This window comes from Lethenteron reissneri, chromosome 46, assembly GCF_015708825.2.
Source record: "Lethenteron reissneri isolate LAM-NWPU_2019-01 chromosome 46, ASM1570882v1, whole genome shotgun sequence".
In the NCBI taxonomy this organism is placed as follows: Eukaryota; Metazoa; Chordata; class Hyperoartia; order Petromyzontiformes; family Petromyzontidae; genus Lethenteron; species Lethenteron reissneri.
In genome coordinates this window covers 4,443,639-4,458,560 of record NC_083824.1, presented here as the reverse complement: position 1 = coordinate 4,458,560, position 14,922 = coordinate 4,443,639, and the positions used below count along the sequence as shown (strand labels likewise).

Genomic DNA, 14,922 nt, shown 5'->3' with positions numbered 1-14,922 from the left:
TCTCACGCCAACATTCTGGGAAGCCGCATTTCCATTTGTGAGCGCTGCTGCGCTGAGTTCTTGTTTTATTAAAATCCTTTATATTAAGTTCACTTGCTTGCTTGCTTAGGACCGTGCAAATCTTTCGGTCGTTTTTTAACCCACTTCCCGTGATCCAATCGAGCTGACATTTTCCACACAGACTCGTTGTGCGTGACAATTAATGTTCGTGAAAATTTTTTTCCAAAATTTTACACTTTTTAGGACAAAAATATTATATTTAATTACCAATTGCTTAATGGTGCAATACAATCATCTGACCCATAGGTGGCAGCCATCTCAAGCCAGAGGACGCATATAAAGGATTTATAGTGAAAAACTTTGTTTTTACGGGTTTACTTGTTCTTCACGTCACCTGCGGCGGCGTATTTCACGCCTCGTCACGCTCGGTGTTCGTTTTGGAGGTGGATGTGCAAAATTGGGGAAGGGGGGTGTGGGTGGATGAAGCGTCGTGCGTGCGTCTGCTTTGTCTCTAATGGAGATGTTGCGAGAAGCCAGCACCACAACTCACACACACGTTTCGCCAGGCAGCTCTTTCTCACTGCGAAACGCGACGAGAACACACAGGCCCGGCCTTACATGGTTCACATGATACATGCAGCGCGCACTGTGAAGGATGTTATTTCACATTAATACTCGTATGAGCATGGCCCCCCTTGGAATCTATCTGGCTGTGCTTCCTTGACGGAAATTGCGATATAAAACGATTTCACTCATTCTTCAAACGCTGTGCTGCTATACGCTGGAGCTCAACATCGGCTGTCTTCCCATCATCATCATCAGTCATGCTCAGTTCACTGCTGAGTCACGGATTGCCCACGCCACCGACACAACTCCGCACAGCCCCACGATGATTCCATAACCCGTCTCGCTCGCGCGCGTGGATTTATCTCACGGGTTCATACTCTTAGGTTTTTTTGTTCTTTTTCGGTAAAGTCACGTAGGTAAAAAAATAAAAGTTAATAAAAGTAATAATGGAAATAAAATAAAATAATAAATCACGACGTTTCGGAGGCAACACAAATCTCCGTCATCAGGTGGGACCGTCACAGCTAAAATTACTGCATCAAGTGATGCAGTGATTTTAGCTGTGACTGCATCAAGTGATGCAGTCATTTTAGCTGTGACGGTCCCACCTGATGATGGAGACTTGTGTTGCCTCCGAAACGTCGTGATTTTTTATTTTATTTTATTTCCATTATTACTTTTATTAACTTTAAATTTTATTTTTTACCTCTACGTGACTTTACCGAAAACAAACAAACAAACCTAAGAGTATGAATCCTTGCAGTCACGAAAGCTTCAAATCTAGAATTATCTTATCGGCTCCATCTCCGTGACCGGGTGCCCATGCAGCCACTCATCTCATCCGTCGTCTCGAGAGGCACGTCCTCTGTCCAAGCCCACTTTTATTGACAAAGAGTCGCTAAGTCGCCTGATTTGTGTTTATGTGCGTTTATTCTCTCAATGTCATTCAAAACAAGCATCCTCTCCACGCCTTGCGTCCCATTCTGTGTTGAACGCACATCACCGCTGCTGATCTGTGTTATAATGAAGAGTTCGGCTTGAAGCTAATTGCATGTTGATTTCCATTTAAATGTCAATTTTTACAAAAGCCACTACAACCAGATCTCGTTTGCCTCTTTAATTTCAACATTTAGATTCTGGTCTGCTATGAATAATCGCTCTCGATAAATATATGTACCTCTTCTTGGTTCTTTCGGTAAAGTCACGTAGAAGAGAAATAATAAAATAATAAAAATAAAACATGATAAAATACATTTCTCCCGACGTTTCGGCCACAACGCAAGCAGCCGTCCTCAGGTGAAGAACAGGGCTGTCAGAAAGACAGCGTCTGAAGAATAAAAAATAAAGTGATCGCAACACAAGCGCTCGTCATCAGCAACAGGGAGCCATCGTACGCCTTGGTTCTGTCGGTAAAGCCACGGAGCTAGAAACTGAATAGACCACGACGTTTCGATCAGGGACAAGGTAGGTTAGCCTCCGAGGGCAAGCGGTTTATAAACCTCGAATGTCCACCACCATCGACGGAGCAAGCGGCGATGAGCGCCGCTTAGCGGTCGCAGAGAGCAACGCAGACACGCGGACACCGGACACAAGGCACACAAACACAAGGCATGGAGACACGAAGATAAAGACAAAGATCCCCCGTATAGCCTTAACAGACTGTAGGGGCAAGTGCTGTTAGCGAACACCTATGAAGGCCGGAACGGTACACGAGGGGGTGGGTGGGCCAGCACCACGCCCAACCGCCTTTGTCTCCCCAGTGGTGATGTTTACACACCGAACCAGGTACTCATTTGAGGCTGAGTCGACCTAGGGGAGGCCCGGGATCGGTTCAGATAATCGTCACTGGTGTTTGCCGTGAGCGGGAATCGAACCCGGGTCGCCAGGTTCGTAGCGCAGCGTAGCGCTAACCGCTACACCACCGCTCCCCACTAAATGGAGACACAAGGCACACAGACACAAGGCACACAGACACAAGGCATCAGACAGATGTACGTTTCGCTTTACTCTCGTAGATAGAGAAACTAAGTAAAGAAAGCACGACGTTTCGGTCGCAACACAAGGGTCCGTCTTCAGGTGAGAAAAAAATTATCTGCCGTTGTGGATTTATATCAAGATTATGTTGAGCTTCTTTCGCACCGTACGTAGCCAACCGCGCTAATCGGAGGTGTGGGGGAAGGACAATAAACTAAACGCACGACAGTAGTGTTCTAAAGAAATGAATTTTCAATCGAGATTTACAAGTGCAAAGGGGCCGTCCATAAATGACGTCACGCCATTTTGGACGATGTTTTACCCCCCCTCTTCGTCACACGGCGTCACAAAAAGTCAGACACCCCCATCAGATATGACGTCACAAAGCTCTGCCCCCCCCCCCCTCAAAAAAAACATGCTTCAAATCGCTTTAAACTATTGTCATTGTAGTGCGTATTTAATGTGGCGCTGCACTTTGATGTTGTCTGTTAAGGATGAGTGTGTGAACGAGAGGGTGAGCGTGCGAACGAGAGGGTGAGCGTGCGAACGAGAGGGTGAGCGTGCGAACGAGAGGGTGAGCGTGCGAACGAGAGGGTGAGCGTGCGAACGAGAGGGTGAGGGTGCGAACGAGATGGTGAGCGTGCGAACGAGAGGGTGAGCGAACGAAAGGGTGAGCGTGCGAACGAGAGGGTGAGCGTGCGAACGAGAGGGTGAGCGAGCGAACGAGAGGGTGAGTAAACGAGAGGGTGAGCGTGTGAACGAGAGGGTGAGCGTGTGAACGAGAGGGTGAGCGTGTGAACGAAAGGGTGAGCGTGTGAACGAGAGGGTGAGTGAACGAGAGGGTGAGTGTGTGAACGAGAGGGTGAGCGAGTGAACGAGAGGGTGACCGTGTGAACGAGAGGGTGAGTGAACGAGAGGGTGAGCGAGTGAACGAGAGGGTGAGCGTGTGAACGAGAGGGTGAGTGAACGAGAGGGTGAGTGTGTGAACGAGAGGGTGAGTGAACGAGAGGGTGAGTGTGAGAGAGGGTGAGTGTGAGAGAGGGTGAGGGTGTGAACGAGAGGGTGAGTGAGTGAACGAGAGGGTGAGCGTGCGAACGAGAGGGTGAGGGTGCGAACGAGAGGGTGAGTGAGTGAACGAGAGGGTGAGCATGCGAACGAGAGGGTGAGGCTATGAACGAGAGGGTGAGTGAGTGAGAGAGGCTTGGTGAGTGAGTGTGAGAGAGGCTTGGTGAGTGAGTGTGAGAGAGGCTTGGTGAGCGAGTGAGAGGGTGAGTGAGTGAGAGAGGCTTGGTGAGTGAGTGTGAGAGAGGCTTGGTGAGTGAGTGTGAGAGAGGCTTGGTGAGTGAGTGTGAGGCTTGGTGAGTGAGTGAGAGGGTGAGTGAGTGTGAGAGAGGCTTGGTGAGTGAGTGAGAGAGGCTTGGTGAGTGAGTGAGAGAGGCTTGGTGAGTGAGTGTGAGAGAGGCTTGGTGAGTGAGTGAGTGAGAGGGTGAGTGAGTGTGAGAGAGGCTTGGTGAGTGAGTGAGAGAGGCTTGGTGAGTGAGTGAGAGAGGCTTGGTGAGTGAGTGTGAGAGAGGCTTGGTGAGTGAGTGTGAGAGAGGCTTGGTGAGTGAGTGTGAGAGAGGCTTGGTGAGTGAGTGTGAGAGAGGCTTGGTGAGTGAGTGAGAGGGTGAGTGAGTGTGAGAGAGGCTTGGTGAGTGAGTGAGAGAGGCTTGGTGAGTGAGTGAGAGAGGCTTGGTGAGTGAGTGTGAGAGAGGCTTGGTGAGTGAGTGTGAGAGAGGCTTGGTGAGTGAGTGTGAGAGAGGCTTGGTGAGTGAGTGAGAGGGTGAGTGAGTGTGAGAGAGGCTTGGTGAGTGAGTGAGAGAGGCTTGGTGAGTGAGTGAGAGAGGCTTGGTGAGTGAGTGTGAGAGAGGCTTGGTGAGTGAGTGTGAGTGAGTGAGAGAGGCTTGGTGAGTGAGTGAACGAGAGGGTGAGTGAGTGTGAGAGAGGCTTGGTGAGTGAGTGAACGAGAGGGTGAGTGAGTGTGAGAGAGGCTTGGTGAGTGAGTGAACGAGAGGGTGAGTGAGTGAGAGAGGCTTGGTGAGTGAGTGAACGAGAGGGTGAGTGAGTGTGAGAGAGGCTTGGTGAGTGAGTGAACGAGAGGGTGAGTGAGTGAGAGAGGCTTGGTGAGTGAGTGAACGAGAGGGTGAGTGAGTGAGAGAGGCTTGGTGAGTGAGTGAACGAGAGGGTGAGTGAGTGTGAGAGAGGCTTGGTGAGTGAGTGAACGAGAGGGTGAGTGAGTGAGAGAGGCTTGGTGAGTGAGTGTGAGAGAGGCTTGGTGAGTGAGTGTGAGAGAGGGTGAGTGAGTGAGAGAGGCTTGGTGAGTGAGTGTGAGAGAGGCTTGGTGAGTGAGTGTGAGAGAGGGTGAGTGAGTGAGAGAGGCTTGGTGAGTGAGTGTGAGAGAGGCTTGGTGAGTGAGTGTGAGAGAGGCTTGGTGAGTGAGTGTGAGAGAGGCTTGGTGAGTGAGTGTGAGAGAGGCTTGGTGAGTGAGTGAGAGAGGCTTGGTGAGTGAGTGTGAGAGAGGCTTGGTGAGTGAGTGTGAGAGAGGCTTGGTGAGTGAGTGTGAGAGAGGCTTGGTGAGTGAGTGTGAGAGAGGCTTGGTGAGTGTGAGAGAGGCTTGGTGAGTGAGTGTGAGAGAGGCTTGGTGAGTGAGTGTGAGAGAGGCTTGGTGAGTGAGTGAGAGGGTGAGTGAGTGAGTGAGAGGGTGAGTGAGTGAGAGGGTGAGTGAGTGAGAGGGTGAGTGAGTGAGGGTTTTGAAGTATTTCAATCGCAATGCGCGAACACGAACAGAAGCGGTGGCAGACAGAAGCGATTCAGACAGAAACTGCTTCCTGCGGCGTTGGCCACCACGCCGCAGCAGACAGAAGCTGTGGCCTTTGCGCACTCGGCTCGCCACTCGTCGCACGGTGCTGAGGCGACCACCTCCGCCCCCACCCCCTCAGGTCGCCATGGAGCCATTCGTGAAGTTCACGGCGCAGAGTCCGGCCAAGGAGAAGATCTATCGGTGGGTGGCGCGGGGCCGCGCCCTCGTTAGCCGAGCGGCGGCGGTGGCAGAGGCTGCGGGTAACGCTGAGGGAGCGAACGACAGCCGCGGCCTAGCTGTTTATGAAGAAGCCTTCGCTTTAGAATCCGCGTAGCGCATCGCGCGGTGGGGGCGTGGCGAGATGCGTTCCTGCGCTGCCATTGGTCGAAGCGGCTCGAAGTGGGTGGGGCTTGCGCGAGATTGACCAATCGCGTGCGCCGCGCCACCTGTCCGCGCCTATCCGCGTTAGGTTTTGTAAACGTGGAGTGAGCCCTCCTTTGCTAATTAGCAGCCATGCTCAGTCCACTGCTGGGCGAAGTCGTCACCACGCCGCGATGTTAGAGACGACTTGAGCCGCCCGCTCTCGTCGGCGGCGTGAGGACTCGGTGGGCCTCTCGCGAGGGCAGCGCTGATTATAATCACTCCCGCAATGAAGGACGTTTAATAAACAACAAAATAAATCTGTTCCAAGTGACGCCTCCAATCACGCATTGACCAGCGCGGTGAAGTATGGTCAAAGTACGCGCCACGCGGACCCGTACGGCGTAGGGTGGCTCCAGTCCAAAGAGCCGCAACAACTATCGAAGCGCCATCGTCACCCCTCACCTCGTTGGCCCAGGGACCGGGTTCTGATTGTGCAGCCTGGATAGAGTTTCGCTTCCCTTTCAACACCGCCTCCTGCTCTGAGATGTTGACTACCTCGCCTGGTGCACAGGAGGTCGTGGGTTCAATCCCAGACACTGAGAGATGTTGACTACCTCGCCTGGTGCACAGGAGGTCGTGGGTTCAATCCCAGACACTGAGAGATGTTAACTACCTCGCCTGGTACGCAGGAGGTCGTGGGTTCAATCCCAGACACTGAGAGACGTTGACTACCTCGCCTGGTACACAGGAGGTCGTGGGTTCAATCCCAGACACTGAGAGATGTTAACTACCTCGCCTGGTACGCAGGAGGTCGTGGGTTCAATCCCAGACACTGAGAGATGTTAACTACCTCGCCTGGTGCACAGGAGGTCGTGGGTTCAATCCCAGACACTGAGAGATGTTGACTACCTCGCCTGGTGCACAGGAGGTCGTGGGTTCAATCCCAGACACTGAGAGATGTTGACTACCTCGCCTGGTGCACAGGAGGTCCCTGTCACTGCCTCTCTCTCCCTGTCTCCCTGTCTCTCTCTCCCTGTCACTGCCCCCCTCTCCCTCCCTGTATCTGCCCCACGCGTTGGGCCCCCACTGGGCATCATGCGCCGATGATTGCATTGAGAATCGATTATTCCGCATTGCTACTGCATGTGCTGCAGTAACGCGAGGGATGGTGATGGGGGGAGGGTGGGCGTCTTCATCTCGCAGTGGATAGGCCATGGCTAAGAGTGATTCTGGTTTCTTGTATGCAATAGATTCACTTGGCACTTACAACTACATCCACCACGTGGTTATACATTACAAGAATTGCCTTGCAATTCGAAATGTTGACAATCGATTCCGTGGGTGGGGTGAATATGTGAGTGTACATTAATCCTAGACCCCTCATCATGTCCTGTCCATTGGCTGCATCTTTTTCTCCTCGTCCCACACTCTGTTACAGCGTCTCTAGAATCCGCCTCCACATGTTTGTTCAAATTACGTGATAGGTATCGCATCATGAGACTGACAAAGACATTCAATCTGTGGCAAGGACAGCGATTCGTGAAAGCGGATACCGCAGAGCTACCTCTGAGAGGTTAACGAGTGACCTCTGGTCTATACAGTAGGGGGCGGCACTTACCCACCCACTGCTGCTGCACAGAGTGATGTTCATCGTCTCAGTCAGGGGGTGGGGAAACTTTTTTCTGCCAAGGGCCATTTGGATATTTATATAACATCATTCGCGGGCCATACAAAATTATCAACTTAAAAATTAGCCTGTTATATTTGGTCAAACATTTAATTAACTCGTCCCTAATGTGATGGCTGGAACTGCTTCCTTTTGGCGAGGCGTGTGATGTTAGCTGCTATTGATGATGTTGCTACTCGCCACTGCTTTTCCAGGTTTGCTCCAAGATTGATTGAATTTCGAGTCCCGCCTGCAGTTGCCTTGGCAGGGCCAGATCCAAATGATTTTGCGGGCCTTATACGGCTCGCGGGCCGGACGTTCCCCACCCCTGGTCTAAGTAAAGCCAAATTAAGTGCAGGATCACATTTAACGTTACATTGTTACACGTGAGGGTCTGGCACCAGCTCCTCACGGATGGGGGTCGGGTAGGGGGGTGGGTGTAGACCTGTTGTGTGGAGGGGCGAGATGTTAACTACTTCACCTGGTACACAGGAGGTCGTGGGTTCGATCCCGATCCTCACGCCTGCTGCTGTATATTTGGAGTCTGCGTCTCTCATTATCATGTGGGCTATGAGATGTTAACTACCTCACCTGGTACGCAGGAGGTCGTGGGTTTGATCCCGATCCTCACGCCTGCTGCTGTATATTTTGAGTCTGCGTCTCTCATTATCATCACGGTGGCTATGAGATCTTAACTACCTCGCCTGGTATAGAGGAGGTCGTGGGTTCGATCCCGACCCTCACGCCTGCTGCTGCTGTATATTTTGAGTCTGCGTCTCTCATCATCATCACGGTGGCTATGAGATCTTAACTACCTCGCCTGGTATAGAGGAGGTCGTGGGTTCGATCCCGACCCTCACGCCTGCTGCTGTGTATTTCGAGTTTGCATGTTCTCCCCGTGGTCGTGTGGATTTTTCTATGGGTTTTTCCCTCCACTTTTAGAAATATGCTTTTTGAGTATTTGGCTGCCATAAATGTCCACGTGATGAGCCACTTCGTTGAGCTATCATTTGTGGAGAGGCTGCTTCTGAAAAAGAGCTCTTTTGCTCAGTGAACCTTACATGATAAAAAATAATAATTTTGCATCATTTAGTTTAAATGCCGCTAAGGAGAGTGAACTATGGTGGGCCAAATGGGCCCATCCCAGCACCCCTCTGGAGCCGGCCCATGGCTAAACCCATCAGCTCACGACACTTGAGAAAACCCAGGTTAATTGCAGAATGGAGGAAGGCGATTTCTGCTTCACCTCCCATGCGACGAGAAGCTCCGTGGAGCCGCAGTGTTGAACGCGAGGATGGGCGACTGTCTTGCAGGACAGCGCAGTACACCTGCACGCTGCTCCACCACCTGGCGGGCACGGCTGGGCTCAGTGGCGACGTGGCAGCCCTCCTCAAGCAGCTGGAGACTCACCTGAGCATGGGCAGGAAGAGTGAGTCCATACACTCGCTTGTCCATTCACTCGCGTGGCAGCCGGGGTGTTTTTAAATCCTTTATATTAAGTTCACTTGCTTGCTTGCTTAGGACCGTGCAAATCTTTCGGTCGTTTTTTAACCCACTTCCCGTGATCCAATCGAGCTGACATTTTCCACACAGACTCGTTGTGCGTGACAATTAATGTTCGTGAACATTTTTTCTCCAAAATTTTACACTTTTTAGGACAAAAATATTATATTTAATTACCAATTGCTTAATGCTGCCATGCAATCATCTGACCCATAGGTGGCAGCCATCTCAAGCCAGAGGACGAGAGGACTCTAGCCGCCACACATATAAAGGATTTATAGTGAAAAACTTTGTTTTTACGGGTTATACTTATTAAACGGTCACAATCCCATTAGGTTAATAACGAGATGACCTATGAACAAATCACCTGTATTGTTCCCAATCTCATGAGATGTTGGAGGTTAAGCAGCGTTGACCCTTGGATAGTGATTGAACGAGTGACCACCACGCACAACACTTTGTTATCAACTGTGGGGCTATATGGGCAGCAGAGGTTTGTCTGGAAAAATCTATTTGAACAATTTTTCGATTTAAAGCTTTCGTGACTGCAGGGATTCATCTTCTTGGTTCTTTCGGTAAAGTCACGTAGAATGGAAATAATAAAATAAAAAAAATAAAACATTATTTTTTTATTTCCATTCTACGTGACTTTACCGAAAGAACCAAGAAGATATTTGTACAATGTTTTATTCTCCCCGCCATAATCCCACACTGACCAGGAAGTATGGTCCAATAATCCCCACGTCTCCACAGGGTGTGGGGAGGCCCTCATCCAGCAGTGGATTGACAAAATATTCTTACTTGCAGAGTAACAATATACAGAATGCGATGTACGTTTTGTTGAATATAAATCCAAAATATAAGCAAGTGTTTCAATGGCGATGCATTACATTGTCTTTTTGAAGCTTCAAAAAAACAAAACACACCGTGTTTATTTTTTTGTGTCACGTGTACACGAAGCAAGTGTTGACTTGATATTTCTATATCACTATAGATGGTGCGCATAAAAGTGACCCGGGCAAAAATTCATCCTTTTTCTGTAAAATCGTGTCTGATGCAGTGACGTGTAGATTACGACATAGGAGATTGACACCTCCAGGAGCCTTAGTCTGGCTGCCTGAGACTCAGAATGAATAATAAATGCTTCGTATCACAAGGGAGCCTACATTTGACCTTTTGATTTTCAGAAACAAAAAACAATCCCAATGCAGCCATAGCCATCCTGGTGCTGTGGAAGAGGAAACTGTGACAGTAACTGACGCACACGTTCCATTCGGCAATCTGCAGAGATACAAAGCCAGGGCCATTACACATTGACGTCCAATGTTGAGGGTCAATTCGCATTATGGAGTCAACAAGACATAAAGCCACTATACACTGCGACTACAAAAACCTCACAGAGCCACTACACACTGCCAATACAAACACCGTACTACACACAGCCACTATATTGCAGAGTGGAGGTTATTTCTGAGAATAACAACGAGCCTCCCCCTCTGCAGTGCTGCGCTTGGGTCAGTCGGCAGACTGCGTGGTGGCTGCCCGGAGGACTGTGCACTTGTCCGACCCCGTGCTGCGTCTGTGTCTGACGGTCGCACAGCTGAACCGTGGCCTCTACCTCGCCTGCGACAACTTGCTCTGGGCTGGAAAGTATGCAGCGGCGGTAGTGGCACCAACACACCATGCCAGTGGGCAGCCAACTCGCTGATCGTAGTGGCAGCACTCCCCAGGCGTGTGCTGGGCGTACCGGGTCAGCCTGTCATAGGCGTTCCCCGTTCCCCCCCCGTTGCTTTGGCCAACTCATGCCAAGCGATTGCATGAGCCTCACCGACGCGAATGGAGCTCCGTTGCGCCGTGTGACGCGGTCGCCCCTGGAAAATTATCGCCATCGAAGGCTAAACTTGGCACATTGGATCACGGTGTCTGTAATAGTACCTAAGATTTTTTTTTTGGCGAGTTACATGGTGCGGTCACGATCGCATCTTGAATTCCATGCTGGTGTCAGACCTGACCTTGCTGTAATGGATCAACAAGTTGAAGACGTTCAGCACCGGTGGTGTGTGCTTGCATGCACACACCAGTAGGAGTAGGCACGTGTTCAGATTCCACTGCTGGCGCTCCTCCTGTGCCTTACAGACGGCTTCTCAAGTGTTGTGAGTTGTTGGTCTCAGCCCAGTTACCAATGACCGAGTAAAAAAACGCGTCATCTTACGTTCGGTTGTCTCCTTAATTTGGATAATTTCAGCTGAGACATAAAACATCAATTTGACCACACACCCCATTAGTTACCTAATTATGTATGTTAAACGTGTTTGAGTGACCTGAAACATGAACGTTTTGTGAGAACTAATAAATGACACGTGTCACCAATGCCGTAGCATCTCAGTGGCAGGGCAGATGGCAAGTGTCTCTCCCTCCCCACTGTGACAGCTACTTCAGTGAGCTGTCCTCTTCACATAGAGGGCGGCACTGCTGTGTGAGCTCCGAAAAGTTACTTCCATCGCTTGACGTGACACCGACAGCACCAACGGAATAAAACTGAGTAAACAAACAAACTTATCATAATCTTGTTTTCCCTTCTACGTGACTTTACCGAAAGAACCAAGAATATGAATCCCTGCAGTCACGAAAGCTTTAAATCGAAATTTAAACTTATCATAAGTTAGGAAAAGTCTGTATCCACGTGGATTAAGTTATGCCGTCCAACATGCCCTTGTGTTTGAAAGTATTTTATGATCACTGTGGAACCCAGTGCGCAGCACATCGCAAATAGTCCCTTTAACTCTCATTTCTGTCTTCTCTTCCATTCCAGTAAAGACAGAGCTGATGCATTGAAGGCTTGCTGCCCGTAGTTTAAAAACGTTTCCTACGGGAAGCACGTTAACCCGCGTTGGCGCGTGTGCACGCACGCTTGCATCAGGTTGGGGCTGATCGCCAAGCTCGACTCGGACAAGTGGAGCAAGCGGGCGTTCCGCTTCTACCTGCTGGTGCTGCTCATGGGCCTGGCGCGCGACGCCTACGAGGTGGCGCTGCTGGTGGACAGGGAGGCACGGGCGCGGGGGAAGCGAGGGGGCCGGGCCGGCGGCGCCGTGGCCGAGTGGGCCAACGGAGAGGAGTACTCCCAGGGGAGCGGGGACCCGGCACGGCTTGGCACGCGGGTACGTGGGTACATGGGTACACGGGTACGTGGGTACACGGGTACGTGGGTACACGGGTACGTGGGTACACAAGTACGTGGGTACACGGGCACTCAGGCACGCGGGCACGCAGGCACACGCACCGTTTTCACGTCCGCCGTTGCAGGCACGCGCACACGCGTGTCCGGCCTGTGCTAATTCTAGAAATTGTATTCATCATCGTTACGGCGACTCGGTTTAAAAGGTTTTACTGGGTATGGCTGTGGATGCTGATTCATCTTAGGAAAACATGAAATAGATTTGTTTGTATATTATATAAACCTGAGGTGCTTAGCGGGCTATGCTATGAACTCGGTGACCCATTGTTTCTCGGATATGGCTGATATCAATGGTATCAGAACCGGCCCTTCCCTGACCAACCCTCACTGAAATTTGCTCCAAAAAAAACCCCCCATGACCGACACAGCATAGTGAGGCCGTACTTATATTTACGTACGAGTTTTGGCAAGACTGTAACACCATCGATTCTTTGCTGCGCGTGCAGGTGCGTGGGTGCTGCGCGCTGACGTGCCACGTCATGCGGACGAACCACGCGGTGCTGCTGGACCTGGTGAAGAACCTGTGCGACCTCGTCATCCCGCTGGACCGCCTGGGCCTGCGTCGATCGTCGCCCGGCGTCGTGGGCCTGTGCGGGGTTATCTCCTCCGTGCTTGGAATCCTCCAGATCACGCACCCCTGGCTCAAGCTCAAGCCCTGAGCCCGTCGGCTACGCCACCCCGGGGGAAGCTCGTATACGCCTCTTTTATTTTCATTGCACATCAGAGCCGCGTCAGCTTGTTTTTTCCACCACAGAAGTTGAGCCGTGCCAACAACGTAACACGCTGTGAATGCAGGCGCACGTCGAAAACGCGGTGATGCTTTGTCCTCGGGTGTATTAACTGAAGTCGCATTTGGTGAATGCGTCATTAGCACCACCCCTGGTAGGAGTTGGTCTCCAGCCAGATTAAGGATCCCGTTTGAGGCCAGCGTATCACGGTTTGGTTTCCGTTCAACGTGGGAAATATCCAGTGGGCACCGCCCAGAGCCCTGCTCCGGCTCCTAATGTGCCAATGGATAAGGGGGGGGGGGGTACTCTACCAAAAACAATACTGTAACACCATCGATTCTTTGCTGCTCCGATTGTCAGAATTCATTTCCAAGGGAGGAAAAAAAACTACGGGTTTTGCTAATTTCGCTTTCATGATTTTGGTGGAATCCAATGTGTTCAATGACAAATTTGGCGCGCGCAAGTTTGGTGTTTTAAAAGCGCGCGGCAATTCCCTGGCGCCGAATTTTACTTTGGCCTGCGGTCGAGATTGACGGTAGAGGGGACGCCGACTGTAAAGATGAACCAATGAAATTGCCCGATGTGTGGAGCCCTTCAATCCGTCAGTGGATTGATCATGGATGGTGACGACTCGTCTCACATTTAGTGACCATATAGATAACATTTTAAAAAGTTGCACTTACGAAAATTAACAGACAATCGTGACCTAAACTCCATAGCTGCCCACAAAGTTATATTTGGGAGTTTTTGTTCGTTATAAAGAACGATTAATACAAGTAGGAACAGTTCCACACTGCCCACCAGGGATTATTTGTCTGTCGTGCACAGCCATGCCCTCGATTTGTATTTCATAGGGCGCTTCGGGCGGGCTCAGCACCACGTGACGCACCGCCCCACGTAGCTTGCGCGGCGTGACACGGATCGCACGATTGCGCTGTCCAGCCAAGTTCCTACCTGCCCACTCCGAAGGAACGTGTTGACTGCATACTTCACACTTGATAACATCACGTTCAAGCGTTCCGAATGGAACTCCACCTACGAATGGTTGACAAACTACACACGACGCTTGCAGCAACAGTTTGACTTGACAAGAAGCAATAATGGACAGTTAAGCCATTTCCGTATATCCTTTTCGTAATTTGAACAGAGTGCATTTCGCAAAGGAACATTCATTTTGCTTTGTGTATTAATGCAAAATTGCTTTCTCTATAACTGTAGTGCATTTATTTGCGTGGGTAAGCGCTGTTCGACTTGGATGCGATGAACCCGGAACGGTTGTAAAATTACAAGCAACACTTTGGATAACATTTTGCAGCGGTTTAATTTGCAACATCAGTGTAAATAACTTTTGATAAACACATGTACAATTGAACAGCTTCAATGCACGTTTTGTATATAAGAATGCAACCCCCGTCAACACGATGTGAAGAACGAGCTCACTGAAATTTGGGGCGAAAATGTAAAATTCTGACACATTTGAATGTTTGGTGTAAATTGATTTGAAAGCACGTTCGGTAACTACATTTGGAGCAGTACATTGGATGTTCGGGTTCTTGAATGCTCAAGTGGCTTTTGATAAAATTAAACATCGAGTTGTAATGCCTAATCTTACGTGAACAATAATCCTGTTCAAAATTGAATGGATTTAATAAAAAATATATATCTTACTACCTTCTCAATTTAAATTGTGATTGTGGATATTCAGTTACGTATTTATGAAAGCGACGTTTGGAGCTGTTCCGCACTGGTCATAACCAAGCTATACACTTGTATTCTTAGGTTTTTTCGGTAAAGTCACCTAGGTAAAAAGTTTAAATTAATAAAAGTAAAATAAAAATGTAATATTTTATTTTTACTTTTATTAAAAATTAAAACATTTTATTTTACTTTTTTTTTATTTAAATGTTAAATTAATAAAAGTAAATTAATTAATAAAAGTTTAAATAAAAATTCTATATTTTATTTTTACTTATTAAAAATAAAATATTTTATTTTTATTTTACTTTTATTAATTAAAATTTTTTACCTACGTGACTTTACCGAAAAA

At 49.4% G+C, this 14,922-nt stretch overlaps 1 protein-coding gene across 1 annotated transcript; it reads left to right on the top strand.

Annotated features, from left to right (window-relative positions):
• Positions 1-5,455: 5,455 nt before the first annotated feature.
• LOC133354240 (peroxisomal membrane protein 11B-like) lies at positions 5,456-14,554 on the top strand. The gene is made up of 5 exons (XM_061570929.1): positions 5,456-5,581; positions 8,723-8,838; positions 10,415-10,562; positions 11,833-12,070; positions 12,594-14,554. The coding sequence occupies exons 1-5, from the start codon at positions 5,526-5,528 to the stop codon at positions 12,804-12,806; spliced, it is 771 nt and encodes a 256-aa protein (XP_061426913.1). The 5' UTR covers positions 5,456-5,525; the 3' UTR covers positions 12,807-14,554.
• The last annotated feature ends 368 nt before the right edge of the window (positions 14,555-14,922 follow it).

Coding starts and splice junctions, on each gene's coding strand:
- LOC133354240 (XM_061570929.1), top strand. CDS start 5,526: ATGGAGCCATTCGTGAAGTTCACGGCGCAGAGTCCGGCCAAGGAGAAG. Junction 8,839..10,414: donor CCTGAGCATGGGCAGGAAGA/GTGAGTCCATAC, acceptor CCCCCTCTGCAG/TGCTGCGCTTGGGTCAGTCG. Junction 10,563..11,832: donor AACTTGCTCTGGGCTGGAAA/GTATGCAGCGGC, acceptor CGCTTGCATCAG/GTTGGGGCTGATCGCCAAGC.